The following is a 25,505-nucleotide window of genomic DNA, read 5'->3' as shown; positions in this document are numbered from 1 at the left end:
TGCTAAGTGAATTGTAGAGTCACTTACTTTGCATTTCAGAAACTGATATGGACGCCATTGATGTTTGCCTGGACGGACAGTTTCTGGTGGTCTGAAAAAAATGGAACCCTTCATTTGATCTACTATGTCTCTGTGATGGCAAGAGCCACAAAGAGGTAATATCACTCAGGTTATTAGTTGTTCACCAGCACATGTTTATTTAGCAGTCAACAATACAAACAGCTTACAAACTTACTTTGATTTATTATGAGCTTATTTCTTCATTTAGTCTTTCATTGTTTAGATCAGGGATGTCAAACATACGGCCCGCGTGCCGTATCCGGCTCGACAGCAGGTTTCATACGGCCCGCGAGACGCTTTGGGAAGAAGGGGGAAATGTATAAAAACATATTTTGAGATTTTTTATAAATTAAATATTTGTAATACTTATTTCCCCCGAATTGTATTTAAATATTATGTATAATGAGCAACGTAAAGGTTGATATCATGATACAAAAATTACTTAATTGGGGCACTTTGAACTGTCTTCTCAGCAGGGAGAAGGCCTATCATAAAAAAGACGAGTGGCCGAGCGCACGAGCTGCTCCTGCATTACCCTAATCAGCAAACAGGCTGAACACCTGAGAGAGGTGACACAGAATGCAGGTTTTCAAGAGAGATCGAAGGGGAGATATTTATTTAGTTTTATTTGCTCACAAGCTGCCACGGGACTTAAGGACAGGCACACCGCTGCACTGCGCGCTCATCCTGACGGTCTTCAGCTCTGTTCACACTTCTTACCAGTTTCTCCTGTCTTGACTGATGGAAAACAAAAGTTTTGGCTGATAATCACAAAACTTCCTATGGAGTGAGCCACAAAGAGCGGCTCGTGCAAATAAAAAACAATCCTCTCTGTCCTGCGTAACGGCCCAGACCGTCTCCTCACATCCAGACTAAGTGTAGGTTGTGGACACCGGCGTTGAGCCTGATGATAGACTTATTTTACCTCTGGTTATTGTAAAAACAGTAAATTAAAATGAATATTAACTGATTTTAATTACAGATGGTTCATTTTTAGGTCACTCAGAGGTGAACGTGTTGTGTTGATCACCTAAAAGTTTCAGTGCGACATCACTTCTAAATGCAGTAGACTGCTGTTGCGCCTTTATCACCAGCTTTCATCAGACTGTAAAAATATAACTATTACTGAACATTTCATTCTTTTTTTGTAATTCAACTTTTTATTTTAATTTAACATTCAACAAACAAAACAAACAGCATTGTTGTTGTACAATAGTATGCCCAAAGTCCCATAACAACTGAGTACATAATTGGAACCAAAATAACAATTCAGTAACCACAGTATACACAGTACCACATCTTTATCATTACAATGCACCAATGGTACTACATGTATAAGCAAAAAAGTGGCCCCATAACCTCTGGAAGTTCTCACCTTCATTATTGATTACTGACATAAGTTCCATCCATTGCTTAAATTTGGTCAATTCAGTTTGATCCCCTAACAGTCAAATCCTTGGTGATTTAGGTATTGTCATACCGAACCCCGAACATTTCATTCTTATCCAAAAACAATATCACGCACAGGCTGTCCGATCATACAGAGGTTCGCTGGTTTAACCGTGGAGCAGCGCTAAAATTCTTCCTTGAATTACGCACGGAGATGAAACAGATTCATGACGCATAAAACGTCAGTGACAGAGTTAGATTACGATAGTGCGGACAAGTAGAAGAACGGACTGCCAGGCTCATATCAGAAGTCGTTTAACTGAGTTTACTTAGTTGAAGAACGAGCACTCCACACGGAGCTGATCAGACTGCAGTGATCAACGCTGAAGGATCAATTCAAGTCTGTTGGTTTGGAAACATGTTATCATTTTATAATGCCTAATACTAAAATACCTGAAGGTGACTTTGGTCTTTGCATTGTAGCGGGTTTGACAAGGTTTTAATTTTGGGGTGCCAGTCAGAGTCAACACTGTAAAAACTGAGATCGGGGTTAATTAATATTCACCAAATAAATTCAAGTAAAATATACATAATAAAAAAAACTATGGGCTGTTTCGACTAATGGTTTGTTAAATTAAACAAATATCAAGAAATTGTTGGTAACATTTTACAGCGATTGAGTGTGTGTTTCTGTGTGTAAAACCAGCTTTGAAAATGTATGTGAAATGTAATTATTTTGGATCGGAACATGACAAATGCAAAATATTGATTAATTTTAATTAAGGGGAGGTCTTTGGTTTTAGTCTCTATAGACTTCCGCGCACTTATTTTCTCTTCACGGAGTGACGTTCATCGTCAGTGCCACACATTGAGGACTCGGCTACTTTTTCCTCAGGTAAGACCTGCTTTTCTGATTTTAGTCAACAGTTTGGTACCAAGCGCTTGTAGAAGTTGAATATTTTTTGGGCTGCTGCGAGTTACTAAATAATAGCCTACAACTTTAATTCCCTGTTTAGTCACAATAAGACTGTTTTTGTCCGAAGTTAGCCTGCCATGACTTTGAATTAACATGAGAGACAAGGACTTCAATATGGGTCTCTAAATGACGTTACGTTGTATGACAATGTTTCAGTGCAACATTATGATCATAACGTTAATGTAGTAAATCAGCTCCAAAAATGTTTATCTTTTACCGAACTGCAGCGCGAGCAGCTCAACCTTAAGGAGCTAGCAAACAAGCTACGTCGGTATATGTCACCATGCTGAAACAGCCCTACACAACAAGGACTGTGGAAGTTATCGCTGAATTCTGTTCACATTTTAATGCACACATATTAGTCCCAAAAGGCTACTTTTAACTCTTTTCCCAATATGTAACCCCCCCTCCCCCCCACCGCACGCACACACACACACACACACACACACACACACACACACACACACACACACACACACACACACACCGCAGACGTACGCGCACGCACGCACGCACGCACACACACACACCACAGACGCGCGCGCACGCACACACAGACACCTTAACGAGGGAACATGTTACGACTTGAACCGCCTGCTTCAACGCTCATGGCTGAACAAGGACAGTGTCTGTGGTGAGTTAGAAAAATTAAGCCAACAACATTTCGTCTCACCTGACATTAAGTAATGGTTTTTATTTAAGAAGCGTATAGTTTCATACTTTTCAAATTTGCGTGTTCCGGGAGTAATATAAAAAAAATTCTCTTGTTGCACTGTTGTACAAGATATGTTTTCCCTCCTTTGCTTTAATACAAAGGTCTACTGTTGTGTTTTAGACACTCTGGTTCCTAGGGTACACAACATTGAGGGCTTTATCTGGCCAAAACGATCACGAAAAATCCACCGCTCGTCTAATATATTTATGAGTCCGTATGAGTCCGTTTTTTACATAAACATTTTTTTTACATAAAAATTTTGACAAAAAAAAGAGTGACAAAATGTTTTGTCACTCAACATGCGTATAAACAGCATGTTTGATGGAGGTCTGTGTACATTATAGTTATTATAGAGTTTAGAATAGCTTGACAAATGGTAAATAAATGCTTTCATAAGCATATACCAAAGGAAAAAATACTGCTCAAAGCTTGCACTTTCACAGTGCAGGAGACAAAATGGTGATTCTCACCATTAAACAGCACAACTTCTAGCTGCTTAATGAACACTAAAATGAGGAAACAATAGATTCAACTGCAATTGCAGAAAAAATACATTTTACTTTTGATTAATTATGAATTAAACCCTTCATTACAAACCTCAGAGTCGGATTTACAGAAACCATAATTTATTTTTAGTTCATGTACTTTTTCTAAATGTTTAAGCCATTGTTTCTTTTATTGACTTGTCCCTTATGAGCCCATTTAATTTGGTAACTGAATCCTCACTTGTCCTTTACTATTTCAATCTGTTTTATAGTTTATTTTAGTTATTATTGCAAATACTTTTTATGTTAAGAGCAAAATAACATTTTTTACTGTAGGTTAACTAACTATCAATTTAATATTTATAGATATGTTTGGGCTTCTGTCTGTGATGCTATTGACCTTGTCTTTTCACAGTCTTGAGAGGAACACAGAGATGGAGGCAAAACTCCGAATATTGATTGATGACCAAATTGAGAAGTTGATCCTTCCATCAGGCATCCCATCCACTGTGGAGGAGCTGCAAACTGTTGTGAAGGAGACTTTTAGTGTATCTGACGAGTTCAGTCTTCAATATCTTGACCCAGAATTCAAGGATTTCTTTACTCTCAGAAGAACGGACCAAATCAAACACAAGGACACAATAAGGGTGGTCAACTCGTCTTCGGTCATTCTCAACTTGTTTCCAGTTGATGAAAGTTTAAGCAGTTCCTTTGGCCAGACGACTACTGACTGTGATTCTGCATCACTTGCAGAGTCATTTACTGGATCGTCTTCATCACAGGACACTCTTATCTTGCAGAGGCACAGTAACACAGAACGATATCAGCCATGGCCAAAAATGTTTCCCATTCCCCAATTTGCTTATGAAACTGAAATGTACATCACAAGAGCCATGGAAGAATTCAAGAAGAGCGGAACTCTCCTGACTATCTCAAAAATCAAGGCAGATGTACTTGAGAAGCTAGCTGAAAATATATATACATATACTGCCTATCCATCCAGTGCTCAAATAAGCGATGTTGCTGAGGCTCTCGTCACAAAATTTCCATGTCTCAAGGAACCTGGCTCGTACTCTGGATTCTACGGCTGGCAACAAAGCATAAAATACAAGATGGCCAATTATCGCACCAAACTTCGTGGCTATGGTGTTCCTGAGGTTTTATGCAATGCACTGAAACGCAAGAGCTCTGCTGACCAGAGGTCAGCTAAAAATGTGAAAAAGCCTCGAAAGGCTGAGATCAACTACCTCCCTCCTTACCCAGCAGGTGAGGATGAAAACAGTCAAGAACAAGTGAGGATTCAGTTGCTCAGTGAAGTCATGAAGAGGGACAACAACAAGATAATTAAAGAAAAAATGGCAAAGACATTTGCCCACAGAAGAAATGAAATCATCAACTGTTCACCATGCATTGAAGACATCAAAGCCAGATGGCCAGCTCTTTTTGAGCCATCTCATGTGAGTTACATATAGATGCTATTAAGAAATATTTCTTCTGTTGTAAATGAATTCACTAGTGGTTGTGGATAAGAAGGTTGATGATGTAATGTACTTGAATGAAGCATATTAACCAGCTGGATAGTTAGATGATTTAACCCAGAAGGTAAAGAATCCATAGTTAGTTTTAATACAAATCATACAAATAATGATAGGACTGGGGATTACATGTTGTATAAAGAAATGGAAGAACAATATTTACACTTGAAATACTTTAGGGTTTAAAACTGATTTCTTGTTTGTCTCTCAGCTTCAGGATGAGTTTCTTAAGATCACGATGGTCAGCCTTGAATCCCAGTTCATGTTCAAGCTTGATGAATACACTCCCAGACTGCTGAAAATCTTCCACTCCAAGGGCGGAAGTATGGGTTTGAAGTTACGGTCCATCCTACTCAAGGTATCCTCAAACAATTTTTCTATTAGGCCAAATTGAAGTTCAGACATTTTGTGGTCAAATTACTCTAATATTACCAATTGTAGGATTTGGAAAATATCTAATCTAATGCCTCTTGCGCATGCTCAATAATCACATTGCAAGGGTATGCGATGTCAGTCATGTGACCAGAAACAAGTTATGCTGCCATTTATCTGTGGCTTCATTTAAAATAACTCACCAGTTTCTCTTTAACCATGAATAATGATAATGATAACAAAAGGTCTGATATCACATAAGTTCAGCCTATCACCAGATCACACAGAGAACTGACTGCTTTACATGCAGAATGTGAGCAGACATATATGCTGCTGTCAAACAAATCTCTCTAGCCAGAATTTCTGTGACTTCCTCCAAAAAAGAGCCATGTGTTATTTTATAATGCATTGTTGTCTTGTACTTTTAGTACAGGAATTATATGCCAGTTAGCCAGCTAACAAACTCTATTAACCTAATAATAAAAATGCAGTTTAAACAGTTTCAAGGTTAAATGATTATTTTAAATCATGAATTTGGTTGATTTTTATTTCAGGTTCCCAGCAGTCCTCCCATCGATGAGAGTAGAGAGGCTGTCATTCATTGTTTGTTGGCTTATCTTGGGGAATCTACTGATCAGCTCTTGAAAGAGTATGATGTAAGTTTAAGTCCATCTTAAAAAATGCAAGTGCTGTCAGTGTTAACGCAAGTTGTGATTTATTCAGAGACCTTGATGCAACTTTTTTTTTATGCATTCTGTGTATGTGAGTTCAGGTAATTCTATGTATTTCTACAGATTTTGGACTTCTGCATTGGCTCCATTTTCCAACAGAAAAATGAAAATGCTAAGTTTTTAAACAGCATCAACTCTGTTGTAGTGTAAACTGGCAACAAGCAGTTCCTCTAAAAACAGAACTGCATGTGCTCATTACGCAGCTATTAGTGAGTAGGTGTAGAACAACAACCAAACCTTCTTAGTGCCAGCGTCTTTCTTCAGTTGTTTTCAATAGGTAGAGAGCGTTTGCAGCCGCCTGAAGAAAACAAGCTCTCTGCCGTTTTTGTGCGGCTGCTCCGAGCGCTCAAGTTAAAAATCTTTCAACCTTTCAGAAAGGCGCTGTTGACGTCACAGACGCTCTTTTCAAAATCTATGATATACCCCGTATTTTAGCCTCCTACAGATCGTATCTTGTACTCACATCCTCTTTGCTCCGTTTCTGCTTGGGTAAAAAATAATCTCAAATATAAAACATGCAGTAAAAAGTAACAGAGCTGTGTCAGTCTTACAGCTGCCGTTGTCAACAAACTGTTGTCATAGAGAGAGGACGGATGCGTGCAAACACTCCCGAGTGCACAGCCAGCGCTTTACTGCCCAGAAAAAACGCTAGCTGGACACGGGGCCTTAGTCACTGTTTTAAGCAAGGTGAAATATGTGCCATAGCTTTGATAGACCAAGGCTATATTGTCCAAAGGGGTGAAGAGAATTTGGTGATTTCCTAGGGGAAATTAGTTTTTGCAGCCAGGTGAAAACAAATAAGGTGTGGATCACACAGGCACATTAGGAACAACATTCAAAAATGTTAAATACATAAATACTCCCTCCTTATTAGAGCTCATTAGCTTGATCGCCTGAGTTTATAATAATGACCTTTGTCTGTGGCTGTACAGTCTGATATACACAATATTCTTGTAATTCCAGGATGCTGATGAAGACAGTGTGGCACGGGACCTGGCTGTACAAAGCATGAAGATCTACAGAATCAAGACCAATGTGTCAGAGGACCCTGAAGACATTGGAATTGTGGTTGACGGTGTCAAAGCTCTTACTGCTTTGAAGAACTTTCCCAGGGCCTGCTCCATGCTTGTTGGGCTGTTATGCAGTGGATCTTGCCTATCCAAAGGAGCTTCGATACACATTTGAAGTTTTCCAAAAACTCCTTCTTGAACTGGATAGTTCAAAGCTGTCCCCAAAAGTTACCAGCCTCAAGAATAAACTGTTAGCTTGAATAAAGGGACAATTGAAGAATGAGGTGGATGTTAAAGTCACTGTCAGGTGTTAATCATAGACGTTCAAGTTCACAAAATTGTACACACAATTTCATACAGTACAAAGATAAGAATACATACTTGCAGTTCAGAAATATTGTTCAAATGCTAAGTACTTTAAAAAAAGCTAAGAATATTCTGTGCTTGTGATGGACAGAGTTTATTGTGCAGTGTTGTTAAATGCTTATAAGCTTTTGAATCTTTGAGTAATGACAGGTCTTTGTTAGTACACTGATGGGAGCCTAGTAACTATGTGAACAAGACCCTGTGTTAAGCATTGTTTACCAAAATGATACACCATAAGGCCAGTGGATGTTCTTTGCCTGTAGTACACATGGTTTACAGCCTTTTTTTTGTAGCTCCTCCCAATATTTTATATTTGCATAATATAGCACTAAAAAAGGTTTTATAAGCTTGTTTATAATACATGTTTTTGTACTGTCCTTTAATGCACTGTGATCTTTTGTAGTGGTATTAAGTAAAGCTTACTACAAAAAAGCCAAAGTATTGAGTAGATTGTGCTTAGAAAATGTATGGCAACAAAGTGACAATCAAATGTATTGAATAGATTTAAAGCACTGTGATACTTAATGAAGCATAAATTTAATCAATTATTCTAGGTAGAAATAATTAGGAAAGGCCATGTAAATGTGTTGAATTGATTGTTTTTATTAATGTTACTAAGTGATTCCAAATATTTTTTATGTAGATTATCCATAAAAATAATTGAATTTTGATTCAACAATTAGTAAATAAAAATAAATTTCTACCAAATATTAAGTACATATTAATAAGTTTCCACTATATTTTCAGTAAATTTGAATTAATTTCCACCAAATACATAATAAAAAAAAAGTTAAATTTCCTCAGTTACCCCATAAATATAAATAACTTTTTCGTGAGAAATTGTGTTTGATTTGCTTAATTTTTTTTGCTATATAACTCATATTTTGGCATCATATTACTAAATGCAATACATTTAAACACATTTTTAAAATAGTATGTACTAATTTAGTTTTTTTTTTAAATAACTGAAATAATTCAGTAGTTTTTATTAAAGTTGAAGAACTTTAAATCTACTTAATAAATTTACGTGTCACTTTGTTGCCTTAATTTTTTTAAGTAACTAATAGTCAAACTTTTTACGGTGTAATATTTGTTTTCTTTCAGTGTTTGATTTTGTTTCCATTGTGGCATTTATGACCCCTGCTATGAATGTAACCAGTTTATTCAGATCCACGCACACTTTCCCTTCTTCTGTTTGTTCTGGCTGTTTGTTCTTCTGGCCTTCATTTGTATCTTCCATCTCTCTCCCTCTCCCCTGTTTCACCACCTTCACAGCTTCTGCATATGTGATTGTATTGTGCACTCTGACTTGTTGAACCTGCACCTCCGTTTTCATCACCTCACATATGCCACACTGTGATTTCCTCCACAGTTACAACACTTTGGTTGCATACCTGTTTTACACTGCTCATATTCATGATCCTCCCCACACCTTGCTCACCTTCTCCTTCCCTTACATGTCTGAGCAGTGTGTCCAAATCTTTGACAGTTAAAGCATCTCATTGGTCTGGGTATATATTCCCTTATATTGTAGGTCATATATCCCAACATAACTTTCTGAGAAATTCCTTCTCTTCAACCCTGATTTCCCCACTTCCTCCTCCAGATCGTAGTTTCCTTTGTTTCTTTATACCAACGAGCTCAAAAGAATTGCCTCTTTTGTCTCTTGTTCTCTCACTTCCCTGACTGATCTCCATACTGTCCTCACTTTTAATCTCTTCTGAGTCACCCCATTCTGGTCTGTTCACAGCATAGCTGTGCCTACCCGCGATAGCTTTCACAGATCTGTTGAGTTTCCCCGTGTCATCCAGGGATATCCCTCGCCTCCGATTTCCAGGTGTCAACCGGAACTTTTCCTGTGTTAAATCAGCAGATTCTTCATCTAATCTTACTTTCAAACTCTTAACCATGAGTTTGTTAAGGTGCTGTCCAACCCGGCTACTACACTGAGCATGCGCCTGTTCCGCCTGGACCTTCTACGTAGCCTCGGAATACTACGCCGGCTACATCCAGCGGCCTGTGAAGCAGCGGAGCCTCGTACCAGCGGTGTCCGCCAGCGGAGGAGACGGAAGCGGTGTGACCGGAAGCAAAAACGGGGATGCCGAGCGGGGCTAACAACCAAGCTAAAAGCTAACCCGCACAGAACGCCGCTTCCTTCCATCCTGCTTTCTAATGTCCGCTCCCTGGAGAACAAACTGGACTACCTGAAGCTGGATTTAACTGCAAAACGGGAGATGAGAGACTGCTGCGCCATATTTCTCACAGAAACGTGGCTGAAACCATCCGTTCCAGATGAGGCAGTTAGCATAGAGGGGCTAACATTATTTCGGTCGGATAGGAGCAGCTGTCTCACTGGTAAATCCCGAGGCGGCGGTGTTTGCATATACACCAACAACAACTGGTGCAACAACGGTGAGATAGTCTCAAGTCACTGCTCTCCTGATGTAGAACTACTGACTATTGTTGGGGTTGTATCAAGTCAACTTTGGTTATATTCTTTAATAATTAAACTTAATTATTAATAATATAAATAAAATATCATTAAACTATGTTTAATCTCGTTTTGGGGCACCAACCTGTAATCAGGTAAATATAACCAAAATATCACTCAAATCAGTCTCAAATTAGTTATTTAATTACTAATATTATTAATAATGAATAACTATATTTAATAATTTGAAGGCGTGAAATCCGTACACAAAGCCTTCGCACCCAGCTTATATCACAATGCAAATACACCAGTAATCACAAACAACTGCTCTCTTAAATTATAACAGAATTTATTTAAACAAAGCAACATCAACCCAAAATCAATGAACTCAATTAAACAAATAACTATTATAAACTAATCTAAGCAATAAACATTATCAAGCAAGGCTTGTGGATGAGGTGTAAATGTGTGTGTGTGCAGATGAGTGTGTATGTAGATGTGTGAGGAGGCGCCAGCCCAGCCACACACCACTCCTCATCAACGGCACAGCAGTGGAGAGAATTAGCAGCACAAAGTTCCTGGGGGTGCAGATAACAGACACTCTGACCTGGTCCCTTCACACCGGCGCTCTTTGAAAAAAGCGCAGCAGCACATGCACTTTCTGCGTCGGATGAAGAGAGCACACCTCCCTCCTCCTATTCTCACCACCTTCTACAGAGGCACTATAGAGAGCATCATAACAAACTGCATCTCTGTCTGGTCCGGAGCCTGCAGTGCCTCCGACTGGAAGTCCCTGCAGAGAGTGGTGAGGACGGCGGAAAAGATCATTAAGACTCCACTTCCTCCCATCCAGGAGATCGCAAAGATCCGCTGTCTGACCAGGGCTCAGAAAATCAGCAGAGACACCTCCCACCCCCACCAAGGACTGTTTTCGCTGCTGGACTCTGGAAAACCTCTGAAGCAGAACTTCCAGGTTCTGTAACAGCTTCTTCCCACAGGCCATAAGACTTTTGAACAGGAAAAAATAATCCCTCCATTCCCCCTCAAACCCCCACACAGGACTACCTCACTGGACTGTAAAATACAATATAACATGCAATATATTTATCTGTATAGTATTTTTACTCATAGTTTTTCTTTTTATATCTATTTATATCTGCACCTTATTTTTATTTTTTATATGTAAATACATGCTGCTGTTTTTAACCTGCACTACAACGAGCCAAATGCAACAAAATTTAGTTCTTATCTGCACTGTAAAGTACAAGTTTGAATGACAATAAAGAAAGTCTAAGTCTAAGTCTAAGTCTAAGTATTGTAATCCGCATCGTTTACAACTGATCAGGTATACACAGTTTTTGGTGTGTGGGCTTCCCATATATTTCATTTTAAAAACATTTTTATTGTATCTGCTGCGCAACCAAGTTTGGTGCTTAAAAAATTCCACGTGACCTCTGGATTTAGGGGTCAACATGGGTTGGACTCTTGCTTTGACCAGGTAATCTTTCAGGTTCCTGTTTTTTCTGAACGCTGCAATGATTCTGTGGTCTCGTAAAATCTCGGTTTCTGCGATGATGTTTTGAAAATTATTTTTAATAACTCTGACCAATTTAATCGTTGCTGGAGAGTAACAAAGAGCAAAATAGAGGAAAGCAATTGGGGTTTTGTTTCCTGAAATGTCTTGAAGGACCTTCTAAGAAAGCAACGGGAATACCCTCTGGTGGCCAGTGCTGAGAACAGTGTTTTAGTGGCCTGTTTAAAGTCCTCTTTGTCGCCACATATTCTGTGAAATCTCAGCAGTTGAGACTTTACCAGCCCAGCATAGGTGTGTTTAGGATGGTGGCTAGTTTTGTGGAGTAGAGCATGACTATCTGTCTCCTTGAAACATACTTTAATGTCCAATTTGTTTGTTTTCTGGAAATTTTACCTTTGTATGTGGTAGTGTCAAGAAAGTCTACCGAGGTGTAGCTTGTGGTAGACTTCAATAAAATGGACGCATTGTGATTGTTCAGAGTGGTTAAAAAATTATCAAAATCCTCCTTAGTGTGAGGATTTCGAGTCAAATTGATTTCCAGCAATCGTATCAATTCCTTTTCTGGTCTCTTTTTACCCGGATGTTTTTTAAATATGTTTTTTACGGCTTGTATGCTTTCTCAAATATCAATATTCGTGTACAAGCTGTCGATATCAATGGTGAAAAGAAGCGAATAGGGTAGGGTTAGGGTTAGGTTAGGTAGGGGGCACAGAATTTCTTTATTTAAAAAATAAAAAATACTTATAGACAAACATTAATAAAATGGTAATAACACTAATATTTCTTATAAGTAAATAAAAAATAAAATAAATACAAATAACTAGTGTTACAGAACAAACAATATCAAACAGTTTAGGGAGCAGAAGTGGTCACAGGCGGCCCAGGGACGGCAGGGGATGGATTTAAATGTTTCGGATTGCATCTGGAGAGAGAAGAGAGAATATTTGTGAAACAATCTGCATTTTGTAATAAAGTGTTTTATTTAAATATTATTTTCTCTTCTGAGCAGTACAGAAAACTCAACTCAATAGTTTTCCTTGCAACCAGACCTACAGCATGCACACATATCTATTCAGTGAGGACTTCTTTCACAAAATGCATTCATGCTCTTAGACATCAATACTCTAAAGGCAAGAGCTTAAAACTATTAATGACAACAGGAGGAGGAAAATAAACATGTTAATCTACTATGGTGAAAGCTAACTAAGTACAGAAATGTAAATAAATATAAAAGTAGGTTTTGTGTCCCAAACAACGTAGCCAACTATACAAAATAAGAAGTGTATTTTCTTAAAATGGTTATTTTCTTAACATGAATAATCTGTACCTTATAAAAGTACAGTGGAAATAACGGATGTTAACTCGAGCTAGGAATCATTGACGTTACTATCATCCATCAATGATGATCCACCAACCAACACCTCTCACTCAATGCAGACTCTCAGCTGTGAACTTTGCTTTTTTACTTCCTTTATATTGACATGCACCTTAACTGCCTCTGCTTTATCTGGTCTCATGCACTACATCACTTTATTCTATCCATTTTATATCAGTATTCATACAGTTCTGGTTAATTTATTCCTGTTGTTTCTTATCCATCATTGCACTACGGTCACTTTATTTATCTCATTTTTACCTTACAGTTATATTGTAAATATTAGTTCTGTTGTTCCATTATTCACCATGCACCTTAATAACTTATCATTTAGTATTTATTTCTCGTTTACTGCACATAGTTCTGTTTACATCTGTTTACATCTGTTAGTCCGATCACTGTCCACTCATATCTACTCCTTTATATTTTATATTTTGTATTTTTAAGTTAAGTTCAAGCTTTAAGTTGTATTTAAATTGACACTTTATATTTAGGTTAAAATGTTTTGTCTACTTGCACTGTTGTTAATTTACTGCTCTGTGTCCCCCCGGGGACAAATAAAGTTTTTTGAATTGAATTGAATTGAATTGAATTGAAATAACGAGCTATCTTAACTACAACAGATAAATAATTGATCCGTGCAGCACGTTACCTCTGTGTCTTTTTCACATTTTTTCTCCTCTTCTTCTTTTTCGTCCCTGGGCTCCGAAGCCTTTGTTGTTGTTGTTTTTTACATTATGGATGTTTACAGACTTCATGTTAACCAGTATGGTCAGTGTCACTTACTTCTAATAAATCACCTGCCCTCCTCCCCCACAACGAGCAGGTAATGAGCAGGTAACGAACAGGTAACGAGCAGGTAACGAGCAGGTAACGAGCAGGTAACGAAACAGGTAACGAGCAGGTAACGAACAGGTAACAAACAGGTAACGAACAGGTAACGAGCAGGTAACGAAACAGGTAACGAGCAGGTAACGAACAGGTAACGAACAGGTAACGAGCAGGTAACGAACAGGTAACGAGCAGGTAACGAAACAGGTAACGAGCAGGTAACGAACAGGTAACGAAACAGGTAACGAGCAGGTAACGAGCAGGTAAGGAACAGGTAACGAGCAGGTAACGAACAGGTAATGAGCAGGTAACGAAACAGGTAACGAGCAGGTAACGAACAGGTAACGAACAGGTAACGAACAGGTAACGAGCAGCTGTGTTGTGATGTGCCGGGCCAAGCAGAAGGCAAGAAAATAGAGCCTTTTTAAATGTGTGATAGTTGTGTTTTCATTACTAAATAATAGCATGAAAATGATATTAGATAAATAATATTTAGTGATATTTAAACTAATTTTTCCTTCTATTTCTTCTTCTTATCTTCAACTTTTCTGCAGCTCTCATTTGGGTCGCCAGCGGCGCCCCCTATGGAGGCTGGCGCCTCTAGCATTTGCCTATACTGCCGATGCCACGGGCCGGCCCTGGCCAGCATTACAGACTGACTGAAATGCGGGAGTGATGGGATGTGATATTTAGTCTAAAGTGTGTTGACCAAAAGTCATCATTCTCAACTACGGAATCTTTTGCCATGAAAACACCAATGCACCTCGTAATCTCTCTTGCTCTTGCAATCGTTTGGGCAAGAGGGGCTGCAAACCGGCTTGTCAGTGTGGGTTTGCCTGTTAATGTGTTTTTAACAAGGGGAGGTGATTGGAGCTTCTCATTGTGGAGTGGATTAAATGCTGCATCATGTTTGTTGGGCTATTTGTGTAGTTCCCTGTCTTCTTGTAATATTTGCACACAGTTTTTGTCTTTTCTCTTATCTTCTCAGCTCTTTCATTTTGTCTCTGATTTATAAGACGGTGGTGTGGTCGGAATTTCAACATCTTGCACTGCAGCTGCCATGATAAAGACTGCTTGTTACAACCAGGTTACAACCAACCTCCTCTGCTCTTCAGGTGCTGAGGCTTTTTTTAATGACAGTCTGAAAGTTCTTCTCTTGATTGACAGCTGAGGTTTCAACATGATCACACACACTTTTATTTCTTCTCATGAATCTTAAAATAATGAACTCAAACTTCCTTCAGGGAGAAATGAAGAATGAAGGGTGTGTCCTTTGATTACCTGCCAGATGTGGTATTTCCTGGTCTCAGTAGCACTCTGACTCTGTCTCGTTCTGACGCAGATCTGTTCTCCGTGTTTAAGGTAAGAGACACTTTTCACTGTTTTTAAGACTCTCTGTTTGATTTAAGTGTCAAAAGAGCTGTAAGCTAACAGTTAGCCACCAGGTTCATTAGCTGCTCTGACTATAGTAGAAGTGCAGGGAACACAATGACTCTCAGTTAGCATGCAGGCTATGCTAACATGCTAACATGCTAACAGTACAGTTTTACACAACAGAGGGAGGGCGTGGAGTCTGTCCTCATCAGTTAGGACTAGAAATAATCACTCCATCAGCTCAACTGATTCCACAACTGAAACTGGACGGTTGCCAAGCAACACAAACACTCCTCTGCAAGTCAAGTCAAGTCAAGTCATATTTATTATAGAGCACATTTAAAAACAGCTACAGCTGACCAAAGTGCTGTACAATACATGAAAAAAGAAAAAACAACTTGAGATCACAATGTCCACAAGAGAGAAATATATATATATGTATACATATATACATATATAAAGAAAGAATATATAAAGAAAGCAACAAAGGAACCTGAAAGAAACGGTCTATTCAGGACCAGAGGACTCAAATGCTAAAATATAAAAGTATGTCTTGAGACAGGACTTAAAAGAGTCAACAGAGGGTGCAGACCTGATGGAATGAGGGAGGCTGTTGCACAGTTTAGGGGCTTTTACTGAAAAGGCCTGATCTCCCTTTAGCTTGAGCCGTGAGCGGGGAACAGCCAGGAGGCCCATGTCTGATGATCTCAGGCGCCTAGATGAGGTGTACGGCCTGAGGAGGTTGGTAATATAAAAGGGGGCCAAGCCATTCAGGGCTTTAAAAACAAATAACACAATCTTATAATCGATTCTGAATTGTATTGGGAGCCAATGAAGGAACGCTAGGACAGGACTGATATGCTCCCTCTTCTTGGTTCCAGTCAGCAGCCTTGCTGCAGCATTTTGGACCAGCAATTGCAGTAGTCAAGCCGGGATGAAATGAGCGCATGGGTTACTGTCTGTAAGTCACTGAATGAGAGGATAGGTTTTAGCTTGGAAATTGTACGGCGCTGAAAGGTAACGAGCAGGTAACGAACAGGTAACGAGCAGGTAACGAGCAGGTAACAAACAGGTAACGAGCAGGTAACGAACAGGTAACGAGCAGGTAACGAGCAGGTAACGAACAGGTAACGAACAGGTAACGAGCAGGTAACGAGCAGGTAACGAACAGGTAACGAGCAGGTAACAAGCAGGTAACGAACAGGTAACGAACAGGTAACGAGCAGGTAACGAGCAGGTAACGAACAGGTAACGAGCAGGTAACGAACAGGTAACGAGCAGGTAACGAACAGGTAACGAGCAGGTAACGAGCAGGTAACGAACAGGTAACGAGCAGGTAACGAACAGGTAACGAGCAGGTAACGAACAGGTAACGAGCAGGTAACGAGCAGCTGTGTTGTGATGTGCCGGGCCAAGCAGAAGGCAAGAAAATAGAGCCTTTTTAAATGTGTGATAGTTGTGTTTTCATTACTAAATAATAGCATGAAAATGATACTAGATAAATAATATTTAGTGATATTTAAACTAATTTTTCCTTCTATTTCTTCTTCTTATCTTCAACTTTTCTGCAGCTCTCACTTGGGTCGCCAGCGGCGCCCCCTATGGAGGCTGGCGCCTCTAGCATTTGCCTATACTGCCGATGCCACGGGCCGGCCCTGGCCAGCATTACAGACTGACTGAAATGCGGGAGTGATGGGATGTGATATTTAGTCTAAAGTGTGTTGACCAAAAGTCATCATTCTCAACTACGGAATCTTTTGCCATGAAAACACCAATGCACCTCGTAATCTCTCTTGCTCTTGCAATCGTTTGGGCAAGAGGGGCTGCAAACCGGCTTGTCAGTGTGGGTTTGCCTGTTAATGTGTTTTTAACAAGGGGAGGTGATTGGAGCTTCTCATTGTGGAGTGGATTAAATGCTGCATCATGTTTGTTGGGCTATTTGTGCAGTTCCCTGTCTTCTTGTAATATTTGCACACAGTTTTTGTCTTTTCTCTTATCTTCTCAGCTCTTTCATTTTGTCTCTGATTTATAAGACGGTGGTGTGGTCAGAATTTCAACATCTTGCACTGCAGCTGCCATGATAAAGACTGCTTGTTACAACCAGGTTACAACCAACCTCCTCTGCTCTTCAGGTGCTGAGGCTTTTTTTAATGACAGTCTGAAAGTTCTTCTCTTGATTGACAGCTGAGGTTTCAACATGAAGACAATCTCTGCTGCTTCTGATCACACACACACTTTTATTTCTTCTCATGAATCTTAAAATAATGAACTCAAACTTCCTTCAGGGAGAAATGAAGAATGAAGGGTGTGTCCTTTGATTACCTGCCAGATGTGGTATTTCCTGGTCTCAGTAGGACTCTGACTCTGTCTCGTTCTGACGCAGATCTGTTCTCTGTGTTGAAGGTAAGAGACACTTTTCACTGTTTTTAAGACTCTCTGTTTGATTTAAGTGTCAAAAGAGCTGTAAGCTAACAGTTAGCCACCAGGTTCATTAGCTGCTCTGACTGTAGTAGAAGTGCAGGGAACACAATGACTCTCAGTTAGCATGCAGGCTATGCTAACATGCTAACAGTACAGTTTTACACAACAGAGGGAGGGCGTGGAGTCTGTCCTCATCAGTTAGGACTAAAAATAATCACTCCATCAGCTCAACTGATTCCACAACTGAAACTGGACGCTTGCCAAGCAAAACACTCCTCTGCAAGTCAAGTCAAGTCAAGTCATATTTATTATAAAGCACATTTAAAAACAGCTACAGCTGACCAAAGTGCTGTACAATACATGAAAAAAGAAAAAACAACTTGAGATCACAATGTCCACAAGAGAGAAATATATATATATGAATACATATATAAAGAAAGAATATATAAAGAAAGCAACAAAGGAACCTGAAAGAAACGGTCTATTCAGGACCAGAGGACTCAAATGCTAAAATATAAAAGTATGTCTTGAGACAGGACTTAAAAGAGTCAACAGAGGGTGCAGACCTGATGGAATGAAGGAGGCCGTTCCACAGTTTAGGGGCTTTTACTGAAAAGGCCTGATCTCCCTTTAGCTTGAGCCGTGAGCGGGGAACAGCCAGGAGGCCCATGTCTGATGATCTCAGGCACCTAGATGAGGTGTATGGCCTGAGGAGGTTGGTAATATAAAAGGGGGCCAAGCCATTCAGGGCTTTAAAAACAAACAACACAATCTTATAATCGATTCTGAATTGTATTGGGAGCCAATGAAGGGAGGCTAGGACAGGACTGATATGCTCCCTCTTCTTGGTTCCAGTCAGCAGCCTTGCTGCAGCATTTTGGACCAGCAATTGCAGTAGTCAAGCTGGGATGAAATGAGCGCATGGGTTACTGTCTGTAAGTCACTGAATGAGAGGATAGGTTTTAGCTTGGAAATTGTACGGCGCTGAAAGAAACTGGATTTGACAACTGGATTTACCTGCCGATCAAATGTAAAGCCTGAGTCGAAGATAAAGCCAAGGTTCCTGTCGTGGGGCCTAATGTGGCTGTATAACTGACCTAAGCTGTTGGCGACCTGTTTGATGATGTCGGGGGGGCCAAAAACAACAGCTTCAGTTTTTGACTCATTTAATTGTAGGAAGTTATGGGCCATCCAGTGTTTTATGTCTTCAAGGCATTGTATAAGAGAGGTGAGTTCTGCGAGATTGTTTGGTTTGACCGGTAGATAAAGCTCAGTGTCATTTGCGTAGAAGTGGTATGAGAGGTTGTGCTTCTGGATAATTTGACCCAATGGGAGCATGTATAGTGGAAATAGTAAAGGGCCTAGGATGGATCCCTGTGGTATCCCACAGCTCAGACCAGATTGGGAGGATGTGGCGTTAGTTAAGTTTACAGAGAAGGTTCTGTTGTTCAGGTATGATGTAAACCAAGTCAGGGCTGTGCCCCCAACACCAACCCAATGCTACAGGCGATTCATTAAAATTGTGTGGTCGACAGTGGCAAATGCTGCAGTAAGGTCCAGTGAGATCAGGAAAGCACAGTTTCCAGAGTCCATTGTAAGCAGAAGGTCATTGTAGATTTTGAGAAGTGCAGATTCTGTGCTATGGGCTGCTCTGCTCATTAAATAACTTAATGTGATCCTCAGTGCAGAGTTCAGTAGGAATATTTTCAACGGACAGAGTATCTTGAGCAGCTGAGAATAAACTGGCAGTGGAAGAGTTAATTTAACGAGAGTAAAGCATGGGGAGGAGACCATTTGATGACAGGACAGAGAGAGACACATTAAAAATAATGGCACTGTGATCTGAAAGACAAGGGTCCATTATTTCCAAATTGTTAACAGGAAGACCACAAGACAAGACCAAGTCCAAAGTGTGGCCATGTTTATGAGTGGGACCTGAGACATGCTGTGCAAAATTAAATGATTCAATCAGGTTTAAAAATTCACCGGCAAGTGGTTTTGATGGACAACATACATGGATATTAAAATCACCCAGTATTAAAATTCTTTCAAATGATGGCACAATTTGCGATAAGAGGTCTGCAAACTCAGTGATAAAATGTTTATCTGATTTTGGAGGACAATATAATCTGATGATAAGAAGAGGGTTTGCTGTACCCACTTTGTTTTTAAAAACTGCTGCCAGACCCCCGCCCCGTCCGGAGGGTTGTGGCGTGTTAAAGAAGGAACATTCATTTGGAGAAAGCTCAATAAGTGGACTTACATCATTGGAGTTCGGTCAAGTTTCAGTAACCAGAAGGAAATCTAGGCCCTGGGATGTGAAAAGGCGTAAAAAAAGAAAAGTCTTATTTAGCGCTGATCAGGCATTTATCAGAGCCAGTTTAATCGGGGCCGCATTACTGACGTGCGCTAGTGGCGTCCATGGCAGAGAGCGGAGGTCACTAGAGTTTACACCGCTGCAACGTTCAGTGGCAGATCGGGATTTTGAGTCTCGGTGATATCGGAAAGACATTTTTACTGGAATATTGAAAGTGCTAGAAGCCTCGAAAGGTCCAAGTCCTGCAATTGAATGAATTTTCGACGTGGAGCTCTGCAGAAGGGGACAGCTGATCTCTGCTGCACCCACAGCAGAGATCAGCAAAGACCAGAGACCTTATTATGCAGCTCTATAAGTAGAATTACTGCAGTGAAATCACAGTGTGTGATTCTAGTAGATAGATTTATAAAGACAAACTCTGTCTGCTGTAGTTATTCTCTATGATCAGCTCTTATTGAATGTCTCCTTCCAGTCAGATAGCTGTGTCAGATTGATCTAACCAATGGGGATTATTCAGTCTGTTGGGCCCCTTCACAGGGGGGTCCTCCAACCATTCATCACCAATATGTGATCAATAATCTGACACCTACAAAAAAATGCTCTGTATAAACATTTATCTTCAAAGTTCACAGAAGTATTATTTCCAACATAAAGAACATCTCTCCCCGATAGTTAAGACTAGACTCGCAGCATTCGGTCATTTACTGTTACATTTCATCTTCACTGTCTGCTCCACCACTGCTCCTCTGTTTTCACTCTCAGACAGATAATTCATTTCACAGGAATAAATTATGTGACTCTTAGCAGAGCGATGAGAGTGAGTGCTGTCAGATGGGGCCCCCTTAGGACCCGATCACACAGAGACGCAACTCGCCTCAAAAAAACACCTGAACACAGCTGAAGAAAGAACAGCTGGGAGCGCCTGTGGAGCAGGGCTGTGTGTACATACGAGCGACCAAATGAAATATGTTTGCTCCAAGAGGAGGAGGGGAAAATGTCATAAAAAGTGGATGTCAAACCTACTTGATTTGATTGGCTACTTTGAGTGACATTGACGATTGCTGAGACTCTGCTTCTTGATCAAAAAAGTTGAAAATGTTTAAACTTTTATGCGTACCCAAAAACTGCTAGAAAAATGTGTCTTGCAGCAGCAAAGAAGAGCGCCCAGCAATCACGCTGGACCATAAGATAACCATGGTTTTGCTGGTGCGGCTTTCCCTTTTTGAAGGTGAACCAGGTAGATGTGATGTTTGTAGACTGACAGTGAGGTGATGATGATGATGATGATGATGATGAACCAGGTAGATGTGATGTTTGTAGACTGACAGTGAGGTGATGATGATGATGATGATGATGATGATGAAGGTGAATCAGCAGCTTCATCTCTTTGTTTTCTCCACAGCTGAAGATCTTTGACTGGATGTGACTTCAGCAGCTTAACTCCATCAGTGTTGTTGTAGTGACAGAGTGCAGCTCTCCCAGCAGGGGGCGCTCTGCTATGGATCAGTGTGAGGACACAGAGGAGGGAGTCCCTCCCTCTAAAACCTCTCTGTGTGAGGAACATGAAGCTCTGAGGTGAGGATCTCTAACTGTCCATGACTCTTCTCCATGTCACAGCTCAACACTCACATCACTCCACCTTCATCATCATCATCATCATCATCATCATCATCATCATTACCATCATCATCATCATCATCACCATCATCATCGTCATCATCACCATCATCATCGTCATCATCATCATCATCATCATCATCATCATCATCATCATCATCATCATCATCATCTTCATCATCATCACTGTCTCATCTGCTGCTCACAGTAACTAATAATGTTTGTTTTTTTGTATCAGGATGCAGGAACAGAGACCAGACTCTCCTGGACCCAGCTGTGTGTCCATGAAGAGTGACTGGTCTATGGGTTGCTCTATTAACTTTAAAGATGGACGTCCTGCTGATGGAAGGTGAGATCTGAAATTGACAAAGAGCTCTGTTCTGCTTTTCTGCAGGCTCACTCTTTCATCCTCAGCCATTTACATCACTCTCAGTCTTCAGTCCATGTTCACCTCTCCCAGGACTCGTACTTTTCTCCTGTTTCTCCTACTTCTCCACCAGAGGTCCTCAGAATTCACCTCCTTCTCTTCTAGGTTTCAATAGCCCAGACCTTCCCTTCTTACCACTTCATGATCATTGTGTGCTTTGGTTCTATCTTGTGTTTTTTCTTTTGAAGTGTTTGTATTTGAACCCTGACCTTCCTGAAGGCTGTAAAATGTGGAAAATAATCGACAGTGTGATGGACTTTATGACTTCAAAGCAAAAACAGCCCTACTAGAAAGAAGCTAAATATTCTGAGACAAAGTCAAAATAATAGGCCAAACCTTAAAAAGAGACAAATCTGAGGAAAGATTTATTTTTGTGCTTTTTGTTCCGTTATTTAGAGACGGGACAGTAGATAGAGTCAGAAATCAAGGAGAGAGAGAATGGGGAATGGCATGCAGGAAAGGAGCCACAGGTCGGATTTGAACCTGAGCCACCCGCTTGGAGGGCTACAGTCTCCCTACATGGGACACTTACACTAACCACTAGGCCACCAGCACCCCAATTAAAGCATTTTTAATGAATGAACATTTTTGTTTTTCCCTCAGGTAGAATGAAAGTCCTCTCCTTCCTCACTCCCAATGATGACCAAAACAAACAGACATACTGTCCACAATATCAGATTTCATTCACTGAGAGTCTGCTTCTGCACGTCCATTTTAAAGCATGTACCATCAAGGATGGGAGCCACGGTTTAAAAACTGTGATTAGAGGATTATGGTCCACGAGTTGGATGTTGGATGTCCTGACTTTGTCCACAGCCCAGATCCTGAACCTGATGAGGTTCTGCTGGTGAGATGTTGGGCATTGAAAGCTGCAGGTCAAGTTCACTAACCTACCTGGTCCATACATCCTGCTGATCCAGCTGACCATTGTACTGATATCTGACTACACTTTCTCCTGGACTACATAGTTTAACACTTGATCCTTTTTTTAGTGAATGGTATCTGAGTCCAGCTGAGGCATGTTTAGTACATCAGGGATGATGACATGGTGGTATACTAAACATTTGGTCCAGTGTTCTTGGCAGGACACTGGTGAGCAGATGTATCATGAAGACTGCAGACAAAGATCTTCAAAGCTCTTGAGTGTTTTTACAAACCTTGTAGGATCCATATTCTGGACTTACTCACAATATAAAAACTACTGTGATGGTTCAAGCAGCACTTATTCCCATCTGAAGTGATGTCAGTCTGAAGACTTTGTCCCAGAAGTGAGTTCCAGGTTGAGGTTCCTGAAGTTGTTATGGACAAGTTCTTGATCTTGATCTGTTCTGTATCCTAACAGTAATTGCTGCTCGTTGTAAATGCTGCTCGGTCTCTAAATTTACTATGGGAGGTAGAGCCTCCAGTTTTCAGACTCCTCTCCTCTGGAATCATCTTCCAGCCGGGGTACGGGAGGGAGACACACTCTGTGTTTTTAAGAATAAAATTAAAAGTAACTATACATTTCATAGTCAGGGCTGGCGCTGGTGTAGACCAGCTCCTAGTTATGCTGCTATAAGCTTAGACTACTGGGGGAACTGGCACCTGGAGCTCCTATATCTCCCTCCTCTCTCTCTCTCTCTCTCTCTCTCTCTCTCTCTCTCTCTCTGTGAGATCATATTACTGCATGTTGCTATCTGTAAATCTCAGTTACTAACCACAGCATCTTTCTGAGCTGTGTTTATGTTTAAGTCGTCTTCTGTTAACTTTAATTTCATCAATCTAAAGAATTTGAGGACAGACACAGTGTTGGCTGTATTCTGAGTGAGATACTGTTCTAATAGAAACAGAGAGAACTGTGGAGAACTTCAGCTCTGCCTCCTGATTACTGATTATCCATCTGCCAGTTTAAACTGGAACAATCTGATTAAAAATGATCTTTGTTCTAAATGCTTTCATTAACCAGCTGTTTGTTTGTATCAGGATGCAGGAACAGAGACCAGACTCTCCTGGACCCAGCTGTGTGTCCATGAAGAGTGACCGGTCTAATGGTCATCTTATTAACTTTAAAGATGGACGTCCTGCTGATGGAAGGTGAGAATTAAAAATCAAGTTAATGTTATGTCTCTGTTGTTTAAAGACTCATATCTTAGCTCAGAGTTTCATTATATATATCCTGTTGTTTTCTTGTGTAATATGTCCTGTCACAGAGTTCAACAGGAGAGCTCCAACGTTCACAGAGATCAATCAGACCAGCAGAATCCAACAGACCTGGACTCCATCTTTATGGTGTGTTCAACACACTGTTAATTAATATACTACCATTACAATAATTTAATTCTAAGTTATTGTTCTGTTTTGACCAGCTGACCTTCAGACTGACAGATGAACCACATGTTGAGTTCTACCAGTTTATATTAAATATCCAGTGTCTCCTTCTGTTCCAGCTGCTGGAGGAGAACATCATCACCTTTGTGAAGAACGAGCTGAAGAGAGTCCACAGGGTTCTGAGTCCAGATTACCCAGAATGCTTAGAGAGTCAGAGTGAGGATGAAGAGCAGGGGAGAAGCTGTAAAGAGGCATTTTTGAAGATCACTCTGCACTTCCTGAGGAGAATGAAGCAGGAGGAGCTGGCTGACTGTCTGCAGAGCAGTAAGAACATTTTAACAGATTTAGTATTTTAGAAAAATGACAAAGAGGTTTAAAGTTCCAAACTCAGATAGTCATGTCATCTATATCAGGATCTGTTCATTGATTTCAGTTATTTCTTTATTCAGGGACAGTCGCTGCAGAGTGCCGGCGTAAACTCAAATCTAACCTGAAGGAGAAGTTCCAGTGTGTGTTTGAGGGGATTGCTAAAGCAGGAAACCCAACCCTTCTGAACCAGATCTACACAGAGCTCTACATCACAGAGGGAGGGACTGGAGAGGTCAATGATGAACATGAGGTCAGACAGATTGAAACAGCATCCAGGAAACCACACAGACCAGAAACAACCATCAGACAAGAAGACATCTTTAAAGTCTCACCTGGAAGAGGTGAACCAATCAGAACAGTGATGACAAAGGGAGTGGCTGGCATCGGGAAAACAGTCTTAACACAGAAGTTCACTCTGGACTGGGCTGAAGACAAAGACAACCAGAACATACACTTCACATTTCCATTCACTTTCAGAGAGCTGAATGTGCTGAAAGAGAAAAAGTTCAGCTTGGTGGAACTTGTTCATCACTTCTTTCCTGAAACCACAGAAGCAGGAATCTGCAGGTTTGAAGAGTTCCAGGTTGTGTTCATCTTTGACGGTCTGGATGAGTGTCGACTTCCTCTGGACTTTAAAAACAACGAGACCCTGACTGATGTCACAGAGTCCACCTCAGTGGATGTGCTGCTGACAAACCTCATCAGGGGGAAACTGCTTCCCTCTGCTCGCCTCTGGATAACTACAAGACCTGCAGCAGCCAATCAGATCCCTCCTGAGTGTGTTGACATGGTGACAGAGGTCAGAGGGTTCACTGACCCACAGAAAGAGGAGTACTTCATGAAGAGGTTCAGAAATGAGGAGC

General features: G+C 40.5%; 1 protein-coding gene across 1 annotated transcript in view; it reads left to right on the top strand.

Moving 5' to 3' along the window:
- Nucleotides 1–25,505, top strand: part of LOC136181105 (protein NLRC3-like) — a 98,250-nt gene that overhangs the window by 62,979 nt on the left and 9,766 nt on the right. The window contains exon 6 of the mRNA XM_065961451.1: nt 24,723–25,505. This exon is cut by the window's right edge and continues 1,021 nt beyond it. Coding sequence (XP_065817523.1) covers nt 24,723–25,505 — 783 coding nt within the window. The remainder of the gene's footprint in view (nt 1–24,722) is intronic.

Source organism: Labrus bergylta, chromosome 2 (genome assembly GCF_963930695.1).
Source record: "Labrus bergylta chromosome 2, fLabBer1.1, whole genome shotgun sequence".
Lineage (NCBI taxonomy): Eukaryota > Metazoa > Chordata > Actinopteri > Labriformes > Labridae > Labrus > Labrus bergylta.
The sequence above is the reverse complement of the archived record's forward strand: the minus strand, read 5'-3'. Positions and strand labels throughout refer to the sequence as shown.